The sequence below is a fragment of the Orbicella franksi genome, chromosome 6 (genome assembly GCF_964199315.1).
Source record: "Orbicella franksi chromosome 6, jaOrbFran1.1, whole genome shotgun sequence".
NCBI lineage: Eukaryota > Metazoa > Cnidaria > Anthozoa > Scleractinia > Merulinidae > Orbicella > Orbicella franksi.
In genome coordinates this window covers 30407820-30424736 of record NC_138150.1, presented here as the reverse complement: position 1 = coordinate 30424736, position 16917 = coordinate 30407820, and the positions used below count along the sequence as shown (strand labels likewise).

The following is a 16917-nucleotide window of genomic DNA, read 5'->3' as shown; positions in this document are numbered from 1 at the left end:
TCTACTTTGTTTAACTGCAAGTGTTTACAAAAATTTAATGATGTTGTCAATAAAGGAAATACACCCTTGTGAAAAAAAAAAAAATTGAAGCATCCGTAATGTCGAAAAAGGTTTACAATCACTTATTTTTGTTCTTGATGGTCCAAGTTCCATATCCATTTCACGAATGCGAATGTACCAAAATGTACCTCACTTTTATGTCTCTCGACGGAATGCTTCTTTCTTGCCGCAAAACAGGTTTTCACACAACAGAATATATAGAGGACTGGGCTTCAGAAACTGTTAGGTTCGACTTCAAACTCGATGTACCGGTCGGCTTTTGATGGTATTGAAATTAACTAAAATTAGCCTTGTCGAAAAATTATTATGACACTTGCAGCTTTTCCTAATCAAATTAATGATTTAGAAAAAGCAAGACATGCACTAGTAACTAATCTATAAATACAATCGCGCTGATGTGTAAGAGCAAAAAGGAAACGCACAATTTTCCGCCATTTTTGACGGCAGCTGAGTGCTAAAATGATGAATGTCAAACTCTGTGATCAGTCTGTAAGCGTAGGGAAACATCTGAAGACAGATGTCAACTTGTACAGGATACGTCATGACAACGGAAAGGAGAAAAAACAAAATTGATTATGAAAGAGAAGCAGCATGTGACTATTCTGTGTTGTTTAACTAATAATGATGTACTTCACCAATTCTGTTGTTTAGTCTACTGACACAGTTCTATCTTTTGCTGGATAAGAAAAAAGGTACGTGTGCCATGCTCGCATATGTTGGTTAGACCTCTCTATATTTTAATCTTATCACACATATGTAGTTAACTGACAAAATATTGAAGCATGCATGAAAAAATTATCACAGCCCCCCGGGCTAGATCTGTCTTTATGACCTCATACAGTTTATCTTCTCTGGCTGCGTTTTGAAGATGCGTTTGTAATTTCGGTCGGTAAATGCTATTGCAGTTACGTGCTATTAAGGCGGATGCAAAGAGAATAAATATTGTCATCAGATAATTAAAAGTTAGCCCCAGAAGATTGGATAGAATTAAACCTTAGGAAATTTTGCACGAATTTTAGTCTTCATATGCATCTATTATTTATCGTGCACCTGTCGTTTCGACGGCGATAAATGCAGGTTTTAGAGAAAGTTGTCAGTTGATTGTGACCAGAAAAAAATGGAACGCTGTAAGTTTGAGGCGGCGTATACTATAACTACAACACCATATGCAGTGTAAAACCTTGTATTTTCCCAGCTAAGAGACATTTATGCAAAATGACGCAGAACGACGACATGACGATAGATGTACATGCGAGGTACGAATTCGAACTTAAAGACGAAGAACTTCAACTTTAGTTGCCTTGTTCAATTAATTGAATCCTACCAGAAGGCCTCCTTTAGCTTGAAAATAAAACAGTTCATTCAACAAAAGAAGGCGCCTTTGACAAAGGGTTTTAAATCTTTTTCGCGCGCTGGTAATTGACCCAAAATAACAATGTTTCCCAAAAGTTCCTGTTTTGATAAACATGAATAATTTTGAAGTTCTCACAGGTTTTGTTTCAAACACCAAAGTACATGTGTCTTTCTTAACTGATTTTACTTTTAAAATGCGTGATGACTCTCGCCCAACTACCTGGTTTGGTGGCTTCATTGTTATAATCTGTTATGGCAATGTGATATTTAGAGGCTTTGAAGATCATGAACGGGTACGAAATACTCTCCCCGAAATGCATCGGCAGAAGCAAGCTATCAGATTGACGAGCCTTCGCCACTTAGTTAATTATGTATACGAAATAAGTTATATGAAATAACATTATACGAAATGACATTATTTAGAAAATGAAAGTAAGAAAGGGTGTGATACACTCCTAAAGGAATGAACATTGTAAACACCAGAAACCGTTGTCTTTGAGGCCCTTTATGACCTGCGTATTTTTCATAAATTTTACAATATTTAATACTGATACATTTGAATTTGTTTTGGTTTCAGCCTCACCATACGTCACTAAACATGTCTGCCGAAGCTGCCGTAACAACGGTACACTGTATACTCATCATTACAAATATTATTGGAAACACTCTTGTTTGTGTCATCATAACGAAAAATAGAGAAATGAGGTAGGCTTAAATTGAAATACTTTATTATTCACTGCCAGCTTATCTCCAGAAGAGATGAAATTTAATATAATATCAGATTGAAAAGTAGCTTTCGAAGAGCTGATCCGTCACTGATCTGCTCTTTGCGTTTTTACCGTTGAGCTCTGGGACTCATGCGTTACACAAAATTCGTAAATTCGTATTATTTTTGGCGCTCCATGCAGTGACACAGTGCTAGGTTTACTTGGCTTACGTTGCGTTAGAGAGCTATGCGACACAACGTTTTCTAATGTTAGCAATGCTTATTCCATAAGGAATTTATTAATTGTCCCTTTCATTGATCGGACCTTCTTACTTTCTTCATCTCCTCATGTTAATGTGATAGCAATTAGCTCGGCTCGTCAATACAGCTTGAATCTGTTTCTGCCAATTCATTCTTGGGACTGTAGAATTGATATATATCGTGCTCGTTCGTGAATTTAAATTCTGAAATGGTCGTATTGTCATAACAATAAAGGCACCAAACTAGCTCTCATTTAATATAGCTGAAAAAAAGTTATCCAAATAGTGGAGAGTGTTCTTCACTTTCTTGTACACAACTGATCAATTTTTCTTTATCTGGTCTATTTTTAACATACTTAGCCGAATAGTCATTTTCCATATATCAAAATTCTAACTGGTTGGCTACGAGGCCCGAGGGAACAAAACAAAGGGAATTAGTTATTCATCCCTCAACTTCGATGCCATTTCTTTTGTTATTTCCCCAAGCCTCGGAGCGTACCCTTACCAAACCAAATACTATTTTAAATGTATTTAAATACTATTTTTAAAAACTGTCTTTTACCAATTTTATGAGATAGATTAAAAATAGGGCGAAAAGTGTATTTTTAAGGTATTTTTCGACTGATTTAAATGGTGTCTCAACTTGCTTAAAACACCATTGAGACAATGTTTGAAAAGTATTTTGAAAGGCTTTTAATTATGGTTTAAATTCCAAAACTCGAAATCCTTTGCTAAGTTTAAATAAATATATAATTACAATAGTCTGTAACTACTTTAAAAATCTCCTTACGAACTCAGCAAATAAAAACAGAATACAAATAGTTTTAAAAACAGGTTTTAATCTGCAAGACTATTTTTAAAGTAGTTTTAACGGAAGTAGACGGGACGCACGGGGCCTCTACTGTAAGTACCGCAGAGAAATGGTTGGAAATTTTCCTAGCGTTCCTTATATACTCTCACTAGGGTTCTTCGTCTTGCGGCCAGGGAAGGCGTCATAATCTGTTTCAGTGACATGTCGATGATATCCAATAAAAAATAAACCAGAAAGGACCGTTGGAATATGACACAAGCTTTAAAATGAAGTAACGATATTAATAGTGTTTTAAAAGTAAATAGTGCGTTCGAGTCATTCCCGATGCTTTCAAATGATGGCGGACTCCACCGACGCCAATAATCGGGAACAAAACAAGGTCATTATATATCGGATCACGTCTAAACACACGTGAAGAAAGACTTGGGTAGGAAAAAAGGTGAGCGGACAAAACCGGGGAATGCCGATAAATCAAGTAATCCCCCAATAATGAACGAATTTCACAACATGAACCTTCCTCTGCTTCTCCCCCTGAACCAAGATCAGATCTACAAACTGAACTTAAAGATAACAAAGTGCCTACGAATGGATGTTGAGCGTGGCGAGCAGACGTAAATGTCTTGTTTACCCAATGAAAGACATTACAATGGCTGGGGGGTGGGCTCACACCGGGCGTAAAGGAGCGTTTGATTGGTTCAGGATGTCCCATATTAGACTTGACTGAGCCAATGAGCAGGGGTCCAGGACGGTTCTTGCAGAAGACAGATGTGATTGCATTCAGCTCTTCAGGGTCACCAGCCTTGGTGCCTGTGCCATGAGCTTCAACATATGCAACATCTGAAGGGTTAATATTAGCTTCACCATACACTTGATCCAGCAGTTGCTTCTGAACTGCCCCACTTGGGTATGTCACGCCTGGAAAAAAGAGAAACCAATCTAACACAGATCTTAAGGAATAAAAACCCAGATGATCTGGAATACTTGTCTGAGCATGTCGTTGGCAGTGGGAGCCACGTGCAGTATTATCATGCTCGGTAATTGGAGTTATTGTGTAGAAAATATCGCACAATTACACCGCCGAGGGCAAAAACAAAAAAACAAAAACAAAAACAAAAAAAACAAAAAGCGCGAGAAGAAACTTAGTACATGGAGCTAAGATAGATTGTCAATGCTTTAGCAGATCATGCACGGCTTCCAATCGCTTGGCCAATCGCTTGGCCACTGGCTCGTACACGCAACGAATCGTAAACGTCCATAAGTAGCGACCTCCGAAAGAAGTGAGCCCACCCCCCATCCCCTCAGAAAAGAGAGGAACTAAGGTTCAAGAGTATAATTATTTTTCCAATCAATAACCTAAATAACTTACGATAAACTGATGACGATTCGACCAGGGAGGGTATAGCTTATTCCAGGAGGCGTCATGAAGCGCCCTGGTAAAACAAACCCCGAAAAAAATTTTCATCAAGTAACAAGAAGGTATTAACCGGACCTTGCCTTCAAATTGAAATTACTAATTAAAACTGACAACTTTGCATCATTTTTAACAGGAACGGATAAAAAGAACGTTTAATCGTATTGAAATTAAAAACTCGACCAGAGCAGTTAAACATTTATAAAGCGGATTAACGTAGCAGTGCATCATGAACAGTACAAATAGTTTAAGGTATCTTACATCACGGTCTACATATGAAGTGCCCACCCATGTGCCAGCAACATAAATTTGAACTGGATTGAAGAATTTCTTAACGATTTATAAGAACTCAGTGTTTTTACGAATTACACCCACAGCCTTAGAGGAATACAGCCCTGTTCTCATAGAATTAAAAAGGCAAAAAAAAAAAAAAAAAAAAAAAAAAAAAAACCACCAGGAAGAGATGCCTACAGTAGAAGTCATTTGCGTTCTCTCATGGGGTTAGAGATTCTCGTCCATATCAACTTTCTTTTCTCTGGTAAGTTCTCGCACGTTTAGAGATGCACCACACTCGCGTTTTAAGTGCGGGGATCCAACCAACGCTTATCTAACTTTTTAAAAATTCTACTTTTAGCCCTCCACCAAATCTACAAACGTGTATTTCACTTGTGGAAAACCATCGAGCATTTTTAAAGAGCCCCGTAAGCATAGTTTGGGATCCCCACACAAAAAACGCGAGTGTGCCGCATCGCTAAACGCGCGAAAACACGCGAGTGAAAAAAAAGATATAAAAGGGCGAGAATTTTTAACCCAAGCATTGTCCAAAGCGACAGACTTCCACGAGTAAAATACACGTGTGTAGATTTGGGGGAGGGCTAAAAGTAGCATTCTTTAAAAGTTAAGAAAGCATTGGTTAAGATCCCGGCACCTAGTGTGGGGCATCTCTAAACGCCCGGGAACTTGCCAGAGAAATGAAAGTTGATAGTGGCGAGAATCTCTCACCCAAGCACTGTGCAAATCGAAAGACTTCCACAAGTGAAATAGTTGTGTGTAGATTTGAGGAAGGGATAAAAGTAGCAGCTTTAAAAAGTTGAAATACTCAAGCGAAATACACGTGTGTAGATTTGGGGGAGGGCTAAAAGCAGCATCTTTAAAAGGTTAGGTAAGCATTGGTTGGAATCCCTGCGCCTAAAACGCGACTGTGGCGCATCTCTAAACGCGCGAGAACTTATTAGAGAAACGAAAGTTGATATGGGCGAGAATCTTTCACCCCATGTGGGGACGCAAATGACTTATACTGTAATTATCTCTTCCTGGTGTTTATTTTTTTTTTTTAATTCTATAAGAACAGGGCTGTGTTCCTATAAGGCTGTGGGTGAAATTCGTAAAAATACTGAGTTCTTATAAATCTTTTAGAAATTCTTCAATCCAGTTCAAATTTATGTTGCTGGCACATGGGTGGGCACTTCATATGTAGACCATGATGTAAGATACCTTAAACTATTTTTACTGTTCATGATGCACTGCTACGTTAGTCCGCTTTATAAATATTTAATTGCTCTGGTCGAGTTTTTAATTTCAATACGATTAAACGTTCTTTTTATCCGTTCCTGTTAAAAATGATGCAAAGTTGTCAATTTTAGTAATTTCAATTTGAAGACAAGGTCCGGTTAGTACCTTCTTGTTACTTGATGAAAATTTTTTTCGGGGTTTGTTTTACCAGGGCGCTTCATGACGCCTCCTGGAATTAGCTATACCTTCCCTAGTTGAATCGTCATCAGTTTATCGTACGTTATTTAGGTTATTGATTGGAAAAATACTTTTGAACCTTAGTTCCTCTTTTTTCAGGGGATGAGGGCGGGCTCACTTCTTTCGGAGGTCGTTGTATACGGACTTTTACGATTTGTTGCCTGTACGAGCCATTGGCCAAGCGATTGGCCAAGCCACTGGTAGCCGTGCATGGTCTACTAAAGCACTGACAACTTATCTTCGCTTCATGTACTAAGTTTCTCCTCGCGCTTTGTTTGTTTTTTCTTTTTGCCCTCGGCTGTGTAATTGTGCGATTTTTTCTACACAATAACTTCAATTGCCGGGCGTGATAATATTGCACTTTGCTCCAACTGCCAACTACATACTCAGACAAGTATTCCAAATCATCTGGGCTTTTATTCCTTAAGATCTGTGTTAGATTGATTAATTAAACGCTCCTTTACGCCCGGACAAGCATCTCGATGCAAGCTCAGAGTTTATTGTGATGACTTTCATTGGGTAAACAAGACATTTACGTCTGCTCGCCACGCTCAACATCCATTCGTAGGCACTTTGTTATCTTTAAGTTCAGTTTGTAGATCTGATCTTGGTTCAGGGGGAGAAGCAGAGGAAGGTTCATGTTGTGTAATTCGTTCATTATTGGGGGATTACTTGATTTATCGGCAATCCCCGGTTTTGTCCGCTCACCTTTTTTTCCTTCCTAAGTCTTTCTTCACGTGTGTTTAGACGTGATCCGATATATAATGACCTTGTTTTGTTCCAGATTATTGGCGTCGGTGAAGTCCGCCATCATTTAAAAGCATCGGGAATGACTCGAACACACTATTTACTTTTAGAACACTATTAATATCGTGACTTCATTTTAAAGCCTGTCTCATATTCCATCGGTCATTTGTGTTTTTTTTTTTTAATTTGATATCATCGACATGTCACTGAAACAGACTATGACGCCTTCCCTGGCCGCAAGACGAAGAACCCTAGTGAGAGTATATAAGGAATGCTAGGAAAATTTTCTACCATTTCTCTGCGGTACTTCCAGTAGAAGTTCCGTGCGTCCCGTCATGCACCATTGAAATCCACTGTCTCAAAATATATTTCAATAGTACTTTAAACAGTCTAGAGTCTAAAGATTAAAGTGGATCATCTGTGAAAAAAATTGTCAAATGCGATATAAATATATAAAAATAACTTTAAAATAAACTAGAAATGGCATACAGTAATTATAGCATAAAACGGCATAGAAATAGGGGTTGAAACGACTCTATAATATACTAGTAGTTATCAAAGATTATGAGTGCGTTCGACGCCGCCACTTTAATATATACACCTTATGATTTTATTAGCTGACCTTCAACCTCTGTCTATTGCTAAAATCAACATTTTTCTTCGTCAACAAACCAAAGTTTTACAGATAGGTATATGCAATCAGTTAGAACGACTGTATAATATATAATTTAGACAATAGTTTTATTGCACCCAAACTTTTGATTCATAGGGTACAGAAGCTTTTTTTCCGTTTGTGAACTAAAGCTGATATTTTCTCCTGCAGGATTTCAATAAATTATCTCCTTGTGAACCTAGCTGTGGCAGACATAACCTTCGCGATATTTCTTGCACCAAAGTTCATTCTAAGCCGTACTTTCACCCACCCAGACGGGGAGGCGGGTAAAGCTTTATGCAGATTGTTAACAGGTGGAACACTGGGCTGGTTTGGAGGAGTTTCCTCGGCGTTTACGCTGGTGGCTGTTGCTGTTGAACGCTTCTACGCTGTGATGCATCCCCATGGAAACAAAGGAAGACTTACCAAGCGCAAGCTAAAGGTAACTTATGATGCACGAGGATGCACTTTCTTTCATCTTACACATAGCCTTAATCCACCGTCATGTTTAAATTGTTACTTCTTTATCGTTTATGCTGCTGGTAAACAGAGGAATGAAACTGGCAGGTAAATTTGAGGCGTTTTCCATTTGCAAAAATCAAACCTGGAGGCTAGGGACTGTTTAACACCTGGTTGTTCTGCTTATTTCGTTCATTTTCCACATCACGATTTTAGGTGATCATACCTGGTTCTTGGATCTTTTCACTTATCTTCACCTTCCCTGGATTCCTGGTAACGAATTTTGACAAGAGAATCCAAAGCTGTGGGGAGACCTTTCCTGGTGAGTGGATGGCCAAGGCTTATAGCTTGATATGGCTTTTAGCCACGACTGCTCTTCCTTTGGCACTGATGGTTGGCTTGTACTCCATGGTCGTGTACACTTTGTGGTTCAAACGTAATAAGGACAATGGACTTACCCACCAACAAAAGGTAAGAGTCAACTAATTTAAAGATTTTTAAACTGACAGCGTTCTAGATAATGCCTTGTGTCACCATTTGAAATTGAATCCTGCACAATAATGCAAATGGTATGGGACTGATTTATCAGGTTTGACCACACTTTCCAAGAGCTAAGTTGAAATAACGACGCGTAGCGGACTTTATTATATAGACAAGAGTGTTTTACTGGAAAATACACCATGCACTCGTAAAATTCATACAAAACCACATCCGGGACTCGGCTGGCGTATTTTCCATATCCTTTCTAGTGAAGCTATCGATTACTTCACTGATATCACGTTAGACCCTTAAACTGTAATAAAATTTGTTGGTGCATGATCGAAACATCTTTCGATTTTCCTCGAAAGTCTTCGGCAATTTTTTTCAGAAATCTTTCGCAAAATTTCGGAGATTGTTTGGAATCGACGGTTCGTGTGGTCTTCGGCCAAGTTTTGGAGAATCTTCGAAAATCTTCGGAAAGTGGTCGGAATTCTTTGGAAAATCGTCCAATATGTCTTTATCGTTAGGGAGAGGACGTAAAAATCGTAAAAAGCGTAAAAAATCTATGTCAATTAATTTCAGATATCCGAATAATGTCCCGACCATGATTTCCTTTGTTTAAACATGATGAATTATCTAAATTAGCTTGAAAAGCCGTGTGGAAGGGTTACATTTGATGATGTGTTTTAAACATTGTCGATCTTTATGACCTTTTAAATCGAAATATGCATTTCTATTCACAGGGTGTTATGAAGGTACGGAAGAGAGTCACCTTGATGGTCATAACTGTCAGCTCAATCTTTGGAATCTCGTGGGGGACGAGTTCAGTTTCCTACGCTTTAAAGCATTTTACCTCCCATAGTAGTGTTTACGTGGTCATTACCAACACAATGGCTCTGTTCAATTCTGCAGTAAACCCCTTTGTTTATGCTTTGTTCAACCAACAATTTCGGGAGAAAGTTAAGAGGATGATGCGCTGTACCTTTCGTTTTGCAAGCAGGATTGGTGCCACAAGGGAAACTGAGAATGCTGAGGGCCCCAAAACTATCAACCATACAACAAACCCTAAAGTCGCATTTTCTTAGAAGTAAGAATTGTAAAGGTTATCTTGGTGCTGCTACACGTAAATTTGATATTCTGTGCATGAAAAGTGAGATCGCGGTGCTAGTTCAACGCTGCGCGTATTTGTACTCGGCATTCTTTTTGGCGTACATCTCTTTGGAAGTGCGAAAGGCACAGTGGCCTCATGGTTATTGTACTCGAATTTGGTCCAGGTACGAGCCCTGGCCGGGGACATTGTGCTGTCTTCTTGGGCAAGACACTTTACTGTTACAGCTACCCTCTCCACTCATGTGCATAGTGGTCGGTACCGGCGAATCTAGTGCTGGGCGGCAACCCGGCGATGGACAGTAGGAGCCAGTAGAAATACTCTCAGTTGCTTTAGACTACAGAAACCGGAAATAAGCATCGGTGTGATGGGCCAGGTGGCTCGTAAGCAGACTTTATACCTTATTATCGGGACAAGATGTCAATTTCAATAATGACAGGGCTCATATTTAGATACCCACAAACAATACTAAGCGCAGAAATTCACTTGACATAATGTCGGAAAAAAAGAAAATACGATGTACAGTAATACGGGTTTACAACAGGGGAGCTATAGGCTTACATTCAGGGGAGGACTTTGCAAATAGATCAAAGGATCTTGCGCTGATAATTGCAACGACAGTATAGTTTGCAAGAAACCTGTGGTAAACTCTCTGTGGCATGAACTCGGCTCGTTCAGCTTACATCTTTAGATCTTCTTGATTTGTATCTGGGCTTTTGTGAATAAATAAAATCCAGCTTATTTAGGAAAAAGGAGGTCGATATCCAATTAAATCATGTGGGGAAAGATAGAAATTTGTGAGCACCGTATATCGTGACAGGGACACCTCGTGAGCTAATTTAAAAAGAATATGTCCCTCACTCGCGTGCGTCTGGAGAAACCGCATGGAGACCTAATCACACACATAGCAAACTCCGCCTTCGAACAGAACGTCTAAGTGAAAGCCGTTTTTGCTATAGACACCACCTGTACTGGTAACACGTTGGCCTACTATTCTGGGGCATGTCAAGCGTGGAATGACCAATAATAGCTACTTTAAAAGATGTTGGACAGGCCACCAACCGATCCTGCAGTCGTCCTAGAGGCCCTGACCGAACTGAACGTCAACACTTGAAAACCCAGGAAGGAGGAAATAGCAAAAGCAATTCGAAACTACAGAATGAAAAAAAACAAGGCCCGATGGAGATCCTAAGGGCATATACAAACTCCTCGACTCAGATGCTGTATGAGATCTTCGATAGAGTCTGGGAAGAGGAAACCATTCTTTACGATTGGAAGGAAGGATATGTGATAACAATTCCCAAAAAGGGAGACACCAAACAGTAATGACTTTAGGGGATTGACCATTTTATAAGTGCCACGGAAAATTCTCGGCGAATTATCCTGCAAAGGTTAATTGTTGCCCTTCGTGGAATCTTTAGGGACCAGTAAATGGGTGTCAGAGAGAACAGGTCTTGTAGTGACAATATATCGCAACCCTAAGAATTATTCCAGAGCAGTCGCTGGAATGAAACTCGCGGTCACTCTATAGCACACGTTCATGCACTTCGGAAAGGCCTTTGACAGCGTCGATCAACACGTACTCTGGATGATCCTCCACCACTATGGAATACTAAAGAAATCCATCTCTATCATACAGAACACTTACTATAATTCTCAGATCAGATTAATACTAATCGATTTTTTTCGTGAAGATTGAAGCTTAACAGAACTATATCGTATCATCCATGTTGTTTCTCCTGGTTATCGATTGGATAATGAAGCTTAAGACTACAACTTAATAATCAAGTGGACCCTCCTCAACCAACTGCATAATCTGGATTTAGCTGATAATATTGATATGTTTTTACTTGCATTTTTACGTACATATTCACCTCAGTCACTTTTTGTTTAACTAAATCGACTCATCATACACCAGTACGTTAGTCAGAGAATCGTTAGCCGCAAAATTAAACACGCAAAATAAGGTTACTTAATGAGAAATTATTTTGCACCACCAATTTATGGATGCGGTGGTTCGCTTTGTCAATAATTGCGAATTCTCAAGGTAAAATTATGGGGAATTTTTCGCTATTCTGCGTGCCCGATTTTGCTGCTAACGATTTACCGGGTACCGTGGTACATGGTCTACATAGTGTAGCAGAAAGCAACAGGGGTGAATATGTATGTTACCCAGCTCTCCCAGAAATATCACTGTTGAAAAAGCGCGAACGATATACATGTAATTTAAAAGTAAAGGGGCAAGGTGGGTTGTGGAACTTTTATGAACGGTGATAGTTTTCCTTCTTTGATTTGTCCAGGTCTGCCTCCATGCTCAATTACTCAACGCCACCAACCTCCATTCTCCAATTTCGTCCAAAACATGTTTAATTGAGCTTACAATGCGAAACACCTTACCTGCAGGAGCAATCATTTCGGATTCAATAGCAATGGACGCCGTCTTCGATTCACTTACTTTTCAGAACGTCAGATGGTAGTCCTGGTACACGCAATTCACATTTGCAGGATCGTCTGAACTTGGACCAGAAAACAAAGTCGAGAACTTAATTACACAACTAACGCCACGACAGTTATGCGAACTGGCCTGCAAAACTCACATTGGTCCCTTTGCAAGCAAAGTCTAGAAACTTTATTAGAAAGAGAAGTCTGGTAACTCTGTTAGAGAAAAATCTGGAGAGCGTAGTGCAATTGACCAAAGAGTCTTAGTTGTGGCTTTCTTTTTTACACTGCTTACGTTTCGCAACTGGCGGAAGACTATTTGAACTCTCCAAGGAAAAATTATATAAACGATAGTCTCCATTTGGCGCGAAAATATACTCGGATATTTTTCCGCGGACATTCTCTGTTCCAAGAAGCGAACGGTTTTCCGAGAGCGTAGCTCGCGGGAAAATGCGAGCTTTGAGGAACAAAAATACGAGCATATTTTTGCGCCAAATTGAGGCTATTGTGTTTCTTATCCTTTAAATATCTTTCGCAACAAGCACAGTTTCCGTGAAAATTGAGGAATATCCTCGGATATTCCCCAATTTTAGCTGGGGAATATTCGGTCACGTGACGCGTTTAAACCAATCGCGCGCGAGCGAAAATATTTGAAGGATTATAAGTCACAGTATAATTTTTATTCAGAGCGCGAGCCATATTAGGGGATGTGAAACGAATGGTTATGAAACAGATCGAACAGTATCCACCAGAATTGCAAGCACACGGGTGAGAACTATGAAGGTTAAATTATTTTGTTTATGCAGCAACTTTTCGACAGTCGAAATTCCCTCAAATGCTCGCACTTTTTTACCGTTGCCCGGTCTTACACAAGGATTTCAAAAAATTACCGCGCTAGGACTGTTATTTTTAAAGTAGAGTTTAGCTGTTTACATGAAATGGTTGCGCTCGAATATTTACGCCAAACATGATGGTGCAGACCTTATCGATTGTTTATTCGAACGTCATGTTTTAAAGTTTATCTATCTTGAAGTCAGTTTCGGCTGTGCACGAATATTAAAACTGCCAATATGGAACGAATTACATGTGCTACAGTTGTTACCCTAAAAAAATATTACAGACGAAAGGAAAAACGGTTTTCAGCTATATGCATTTATGCATGTACTTTAATTAATTGTGCTCGATGTTGATCAAAATAATTTGCAAACCCCCAGCCTTACAATGTATCAAAAATAGCGTCTATTTCGGTTTATCGGCAAGTGTTTGCAAAGAGTTAATGATGTTGTCGAGAAAGGGAATGTAATCCTATGAAAAACACTTTTAATTCACCATCTTTATTAACTTATCACTACTCACGATGAATTCGATAGCGTTGATCCTAGCAGTATGCAGGGCACCTATCAGATATGAACTCAGTTAAATGGCCTTGCTCTCCATGAGTTCTCGTAGCTCAGTGGATAGAGCGCCCGCCCGGTGTTCGGGAGGTCATGGGTTCGATTCCTGTCGGGGACTCAGAATTTTTCTTTGTCCCACGCTCGTGTCATGTTGATTAATTCACCTTCACATTTCGTTACCGAGCTTAAAAGTCACCATCTTTATTAACTTATCACTTTTAAGCTATGTTCACATGTTTTTTGCTCGATGTCAATCAAAAAATTTGCATGACATTGCAATGTACCAAAAGCAGCGTTTATTTTGTTTAACTGCAAGTGTTTGCAAAAAGTTGATTATGTTGTAAAAAAGGAATACAACCTTGTTAAAAAAAATATTACATGTACGTGCTTTGTGTCCGATGTGGATCAAAAAATCTGCATAACATTACAATGTAACAAAACCAGCGTCTATTTTGTTTAACTGGCAAAAACTTAATTATGTTGTCAAAAAAGGGAATGCACCCTTATAAAACCCTTATGAAATAAATTTGAAACATCCGTAACAACGAAAAAGGTTTACAATCACCTATTTTTGTTCTTTATGAAGGTAACTGGTCAAGTTCCATATTCATTTCACGAATGCGACTGTACGAAAAGGTAGCGCAAATCTACGTCTCTCGACGGAATGCTTTTTCCGTACCGCAAAATAGATTTTCACACAACAGAATATAGAGTACTGGCTTTCAGAAAATGTTAGTTGCGACTTCAAACTCGATGTAACAGTGTGCTTTTGATGATATTGAAATTAACTAAAATTAGCCTTGTCGCTCACGAGCTCCGATTGAGGTAATTGAATCGAAAAATATTATAACACTTGCAGCTTTTCATAATCAAATTGATGATTTAGAAAAAGGAAGACTACCCAAAATATAAATAAAATCGCGTTGATCTGTAAGAGCAAAAAGAAAACACACAATTTACCGCCATTTTTGGCGGCAGCTGAGTGCTAAAATGATGATTTTCGAACTTTCCTCCATTTCGAATAAACTAAAGCACCTCGGACCCTTTGAATGGTATTATGAAAAAACACTTCACTATAGAGGTTATTTTGGCAAAGAAAGATGAAGAAATCCAGAATGTCACGACTGTCGCCTCATTCATTGAAAGATATTGGCTCTTAACACTAATGCGAAGACCGTCTTGATATACGAATCTGAAACTTGGAGAGTGACAAAGAACATCACGTATAAAGTTCAAACTTTCGTAAATCGCTGGTTACGCGATATCTTTGGCAAACCATCAGCAGCGAAAATTTCTGGAGGGTAACACAGAAAGAGAAGATACTGACCCAAATTAGAAGAAAGAAGTGGGAATGGATCAGCCATACTCTAAGAAAGCAAAGGGAAATTGCCACCTGCAATCAAGCCCTCTTCTGGAACCCGCCAGAGAAAAGAAAGCGAGGAAGGAAAAAAAAACAAAAAAAAAACAGCAACTTACAACAACAACAACAACAACAACTGGGGAAGGTCAACCGACAAGAAACAACAACTGGAGAAGGTTAACCGAACAAGAACTACGACAGGCAAGAGTAGTGGAGTTCATAAATTACAACTAAGTGCCCAAGAACGTAACGAGTGAAGGAACATTGTAGATGCCCTATGCTCCAAACATATATATAAACAGGCTCGATTTCCGCCGGTCTCTCGTGTCTGGTCTGCGCCCCTGCCTTTCATTTTGACAAACTCTTCACTTATGTAGGGAATTTGAGAAAACGAACAAAAAATGGCAAGAGCCATTCTTCTTGGTTGGCCCGGTTTGATCGGAAAATGTCGGTCCATTTTCCTCGGGTAGCCTCACTGGTCTCTGACTGGTCGGTCTGGCATAATGGAAAGTACCCAGCGTCTTTTAAATCAATTATTGTCGTGAAGAACAACCATGGCCTCGACACGGGAAGTGAATGGGAAACCCACTTGGCCTTGTCACACGAAGTAAATAGGAAACTCACCAAAGCCTTGACTACAGGAAGTGAATAGAAAACCAGTGGAAAAAACAAAAACAAAACAAAACAAAGCAAAACACACACACACACAAACACACAAAACTAAATTAAACCGATATGGGCGTGGTCCCTTCTTGGCAAATTGGTCACTGAAAATCTCCAGGAGTATATCACATAAATATCTCATAACTACTGCTGAGAGCATGCAGCGTCTGTAAAGTGTAACAAGAGCTTGTTACAAAATTGAATGTTAACTCTACAAATTTACTCGTAACAAAAGATTGTTTGTAAAACTGAAACCGACGTGTTAATTTAGAAAGTGGTTTTTGTGGACATTGAATCTGAAACGTAGGTGCTAAATGAGTCATGTTGACGTCTGCGTGACGGCGGCGAAGGCTTAAGTCAACTGCGACGTTTCTACGTCGTGAACAAGTGTTGTTTTCAATAGCACAGTGACAGCGGCACGGTACACGGTAATAACAAAGCAGCTGAAAATGTTAATAACCAAAACATTTACACTGACAGAATGATTTCTTGCTGACCCGACGTTTGTTGTTTCTTTGAATTCGACTAGTTAAATTTTCTACATTTCTTTCATAATATAAGGCTATGTAATTAATCGATTATCTCCCAGCCGTACGTGTCTGAACCTTGTCAAAGTCCGTGATCAGTCTCCAAGCTTAGGGAAACATCTGAAGACAAATGTCAACTTGTAAATATTACGTCATGACAACGCGGAGAGGCGAAAAAATAAAATCGATTGTTAAAGAGAAGCAGCATGTGACTATTCTGCCTTGTTTTACCAATAATGATGGACTTCACCAATTCTGTTGTTTAGTCTACTGACACAGTTCTATCTTTTGCTGGATAAGAAAAAAGGTACGTGTGCCATGCACGCATATGTTGGCTGGACCTATCTATATTTTAATCTTATCACACAGATGTAGTTAACGGACAAAATATTAAAGCGTGCGTGAAAAAACTATCACAGCCCCCCGGGCTAGATCTGTCTTTATAACCTTGTGCAGTTTATCTTTTCTGGCTGCGTTTTGAAGCTGCGTTTGTAATTCCGGTCGGTAAATGCTATTGCAATTACGTACTACTAAATATTGTCTTCAGATAATTAAAAGTTAGCCCCAGAAGATTGGATAGAAACCTTAGGAAATTTTGCACGAATATTAGTCTTCATATGCATCTATTATTTATCGTGCACCTGTCGTTTCGACGGCGATACATGCAGGTTTTAAAGAAAGTTGTCAGTTCATTGTGACTGAAGAAAATGGAATACTTGAAGTTTGAGGCGGGGTTTA

General features: G+C 39.2%; 1 protein-coding gene across 1 annotated transcript; it reads left to right on the top strand.

Moving 5' to 3' along the window:
• The first annotated feature begins 454 nt into the window (after positions 1-454).
• Positions 455-11316, top strand: LOC145490286 (QRFP-like peptide receptor). The gene is made up of 5 exons (XM_081469414.1): positions 455-1316; positions 1991-2118; positions 7921-8191; positions 8425-8679; positions 9432-11316. Exons 1-5 carry the CDS (start codon positions 1269-1271, stop codon positions 9771-9773), a joined length of 1044 nt encoding a protein of 347 aa, XP_081325540.1. The 5' UTR covers positions 455-1268; the 3' UTR covers positions 9774-11316.
• Positions 11317-16917: the final 5601 nt, after the last annotated feature.

Excerpts from the sequence above, each read along its gene's own strand:
- LOC145490286 (XM_081469414.1), top strand. The coding sequence starts at position 1,269 with ATGCAAAATGACGCAGAACGACGACATGACGATAGATGTACATGCGAG. Across the intron at positions 8,192-8,424 it reads TTACCAAGCGCAAGCTAAAG|GTGATCATACCTGGTTCTTG; the intron begins GTAACTTATGAT and ends TCACGATTTTAG. Across the intron at positions 8,680-9,431 it reads GACTTACCCACCAACAAAAG|GGTGTTATGAAGGTACGGAA; the intron begins GTAAGAGTCAAC and ends TTCTATTCACAG.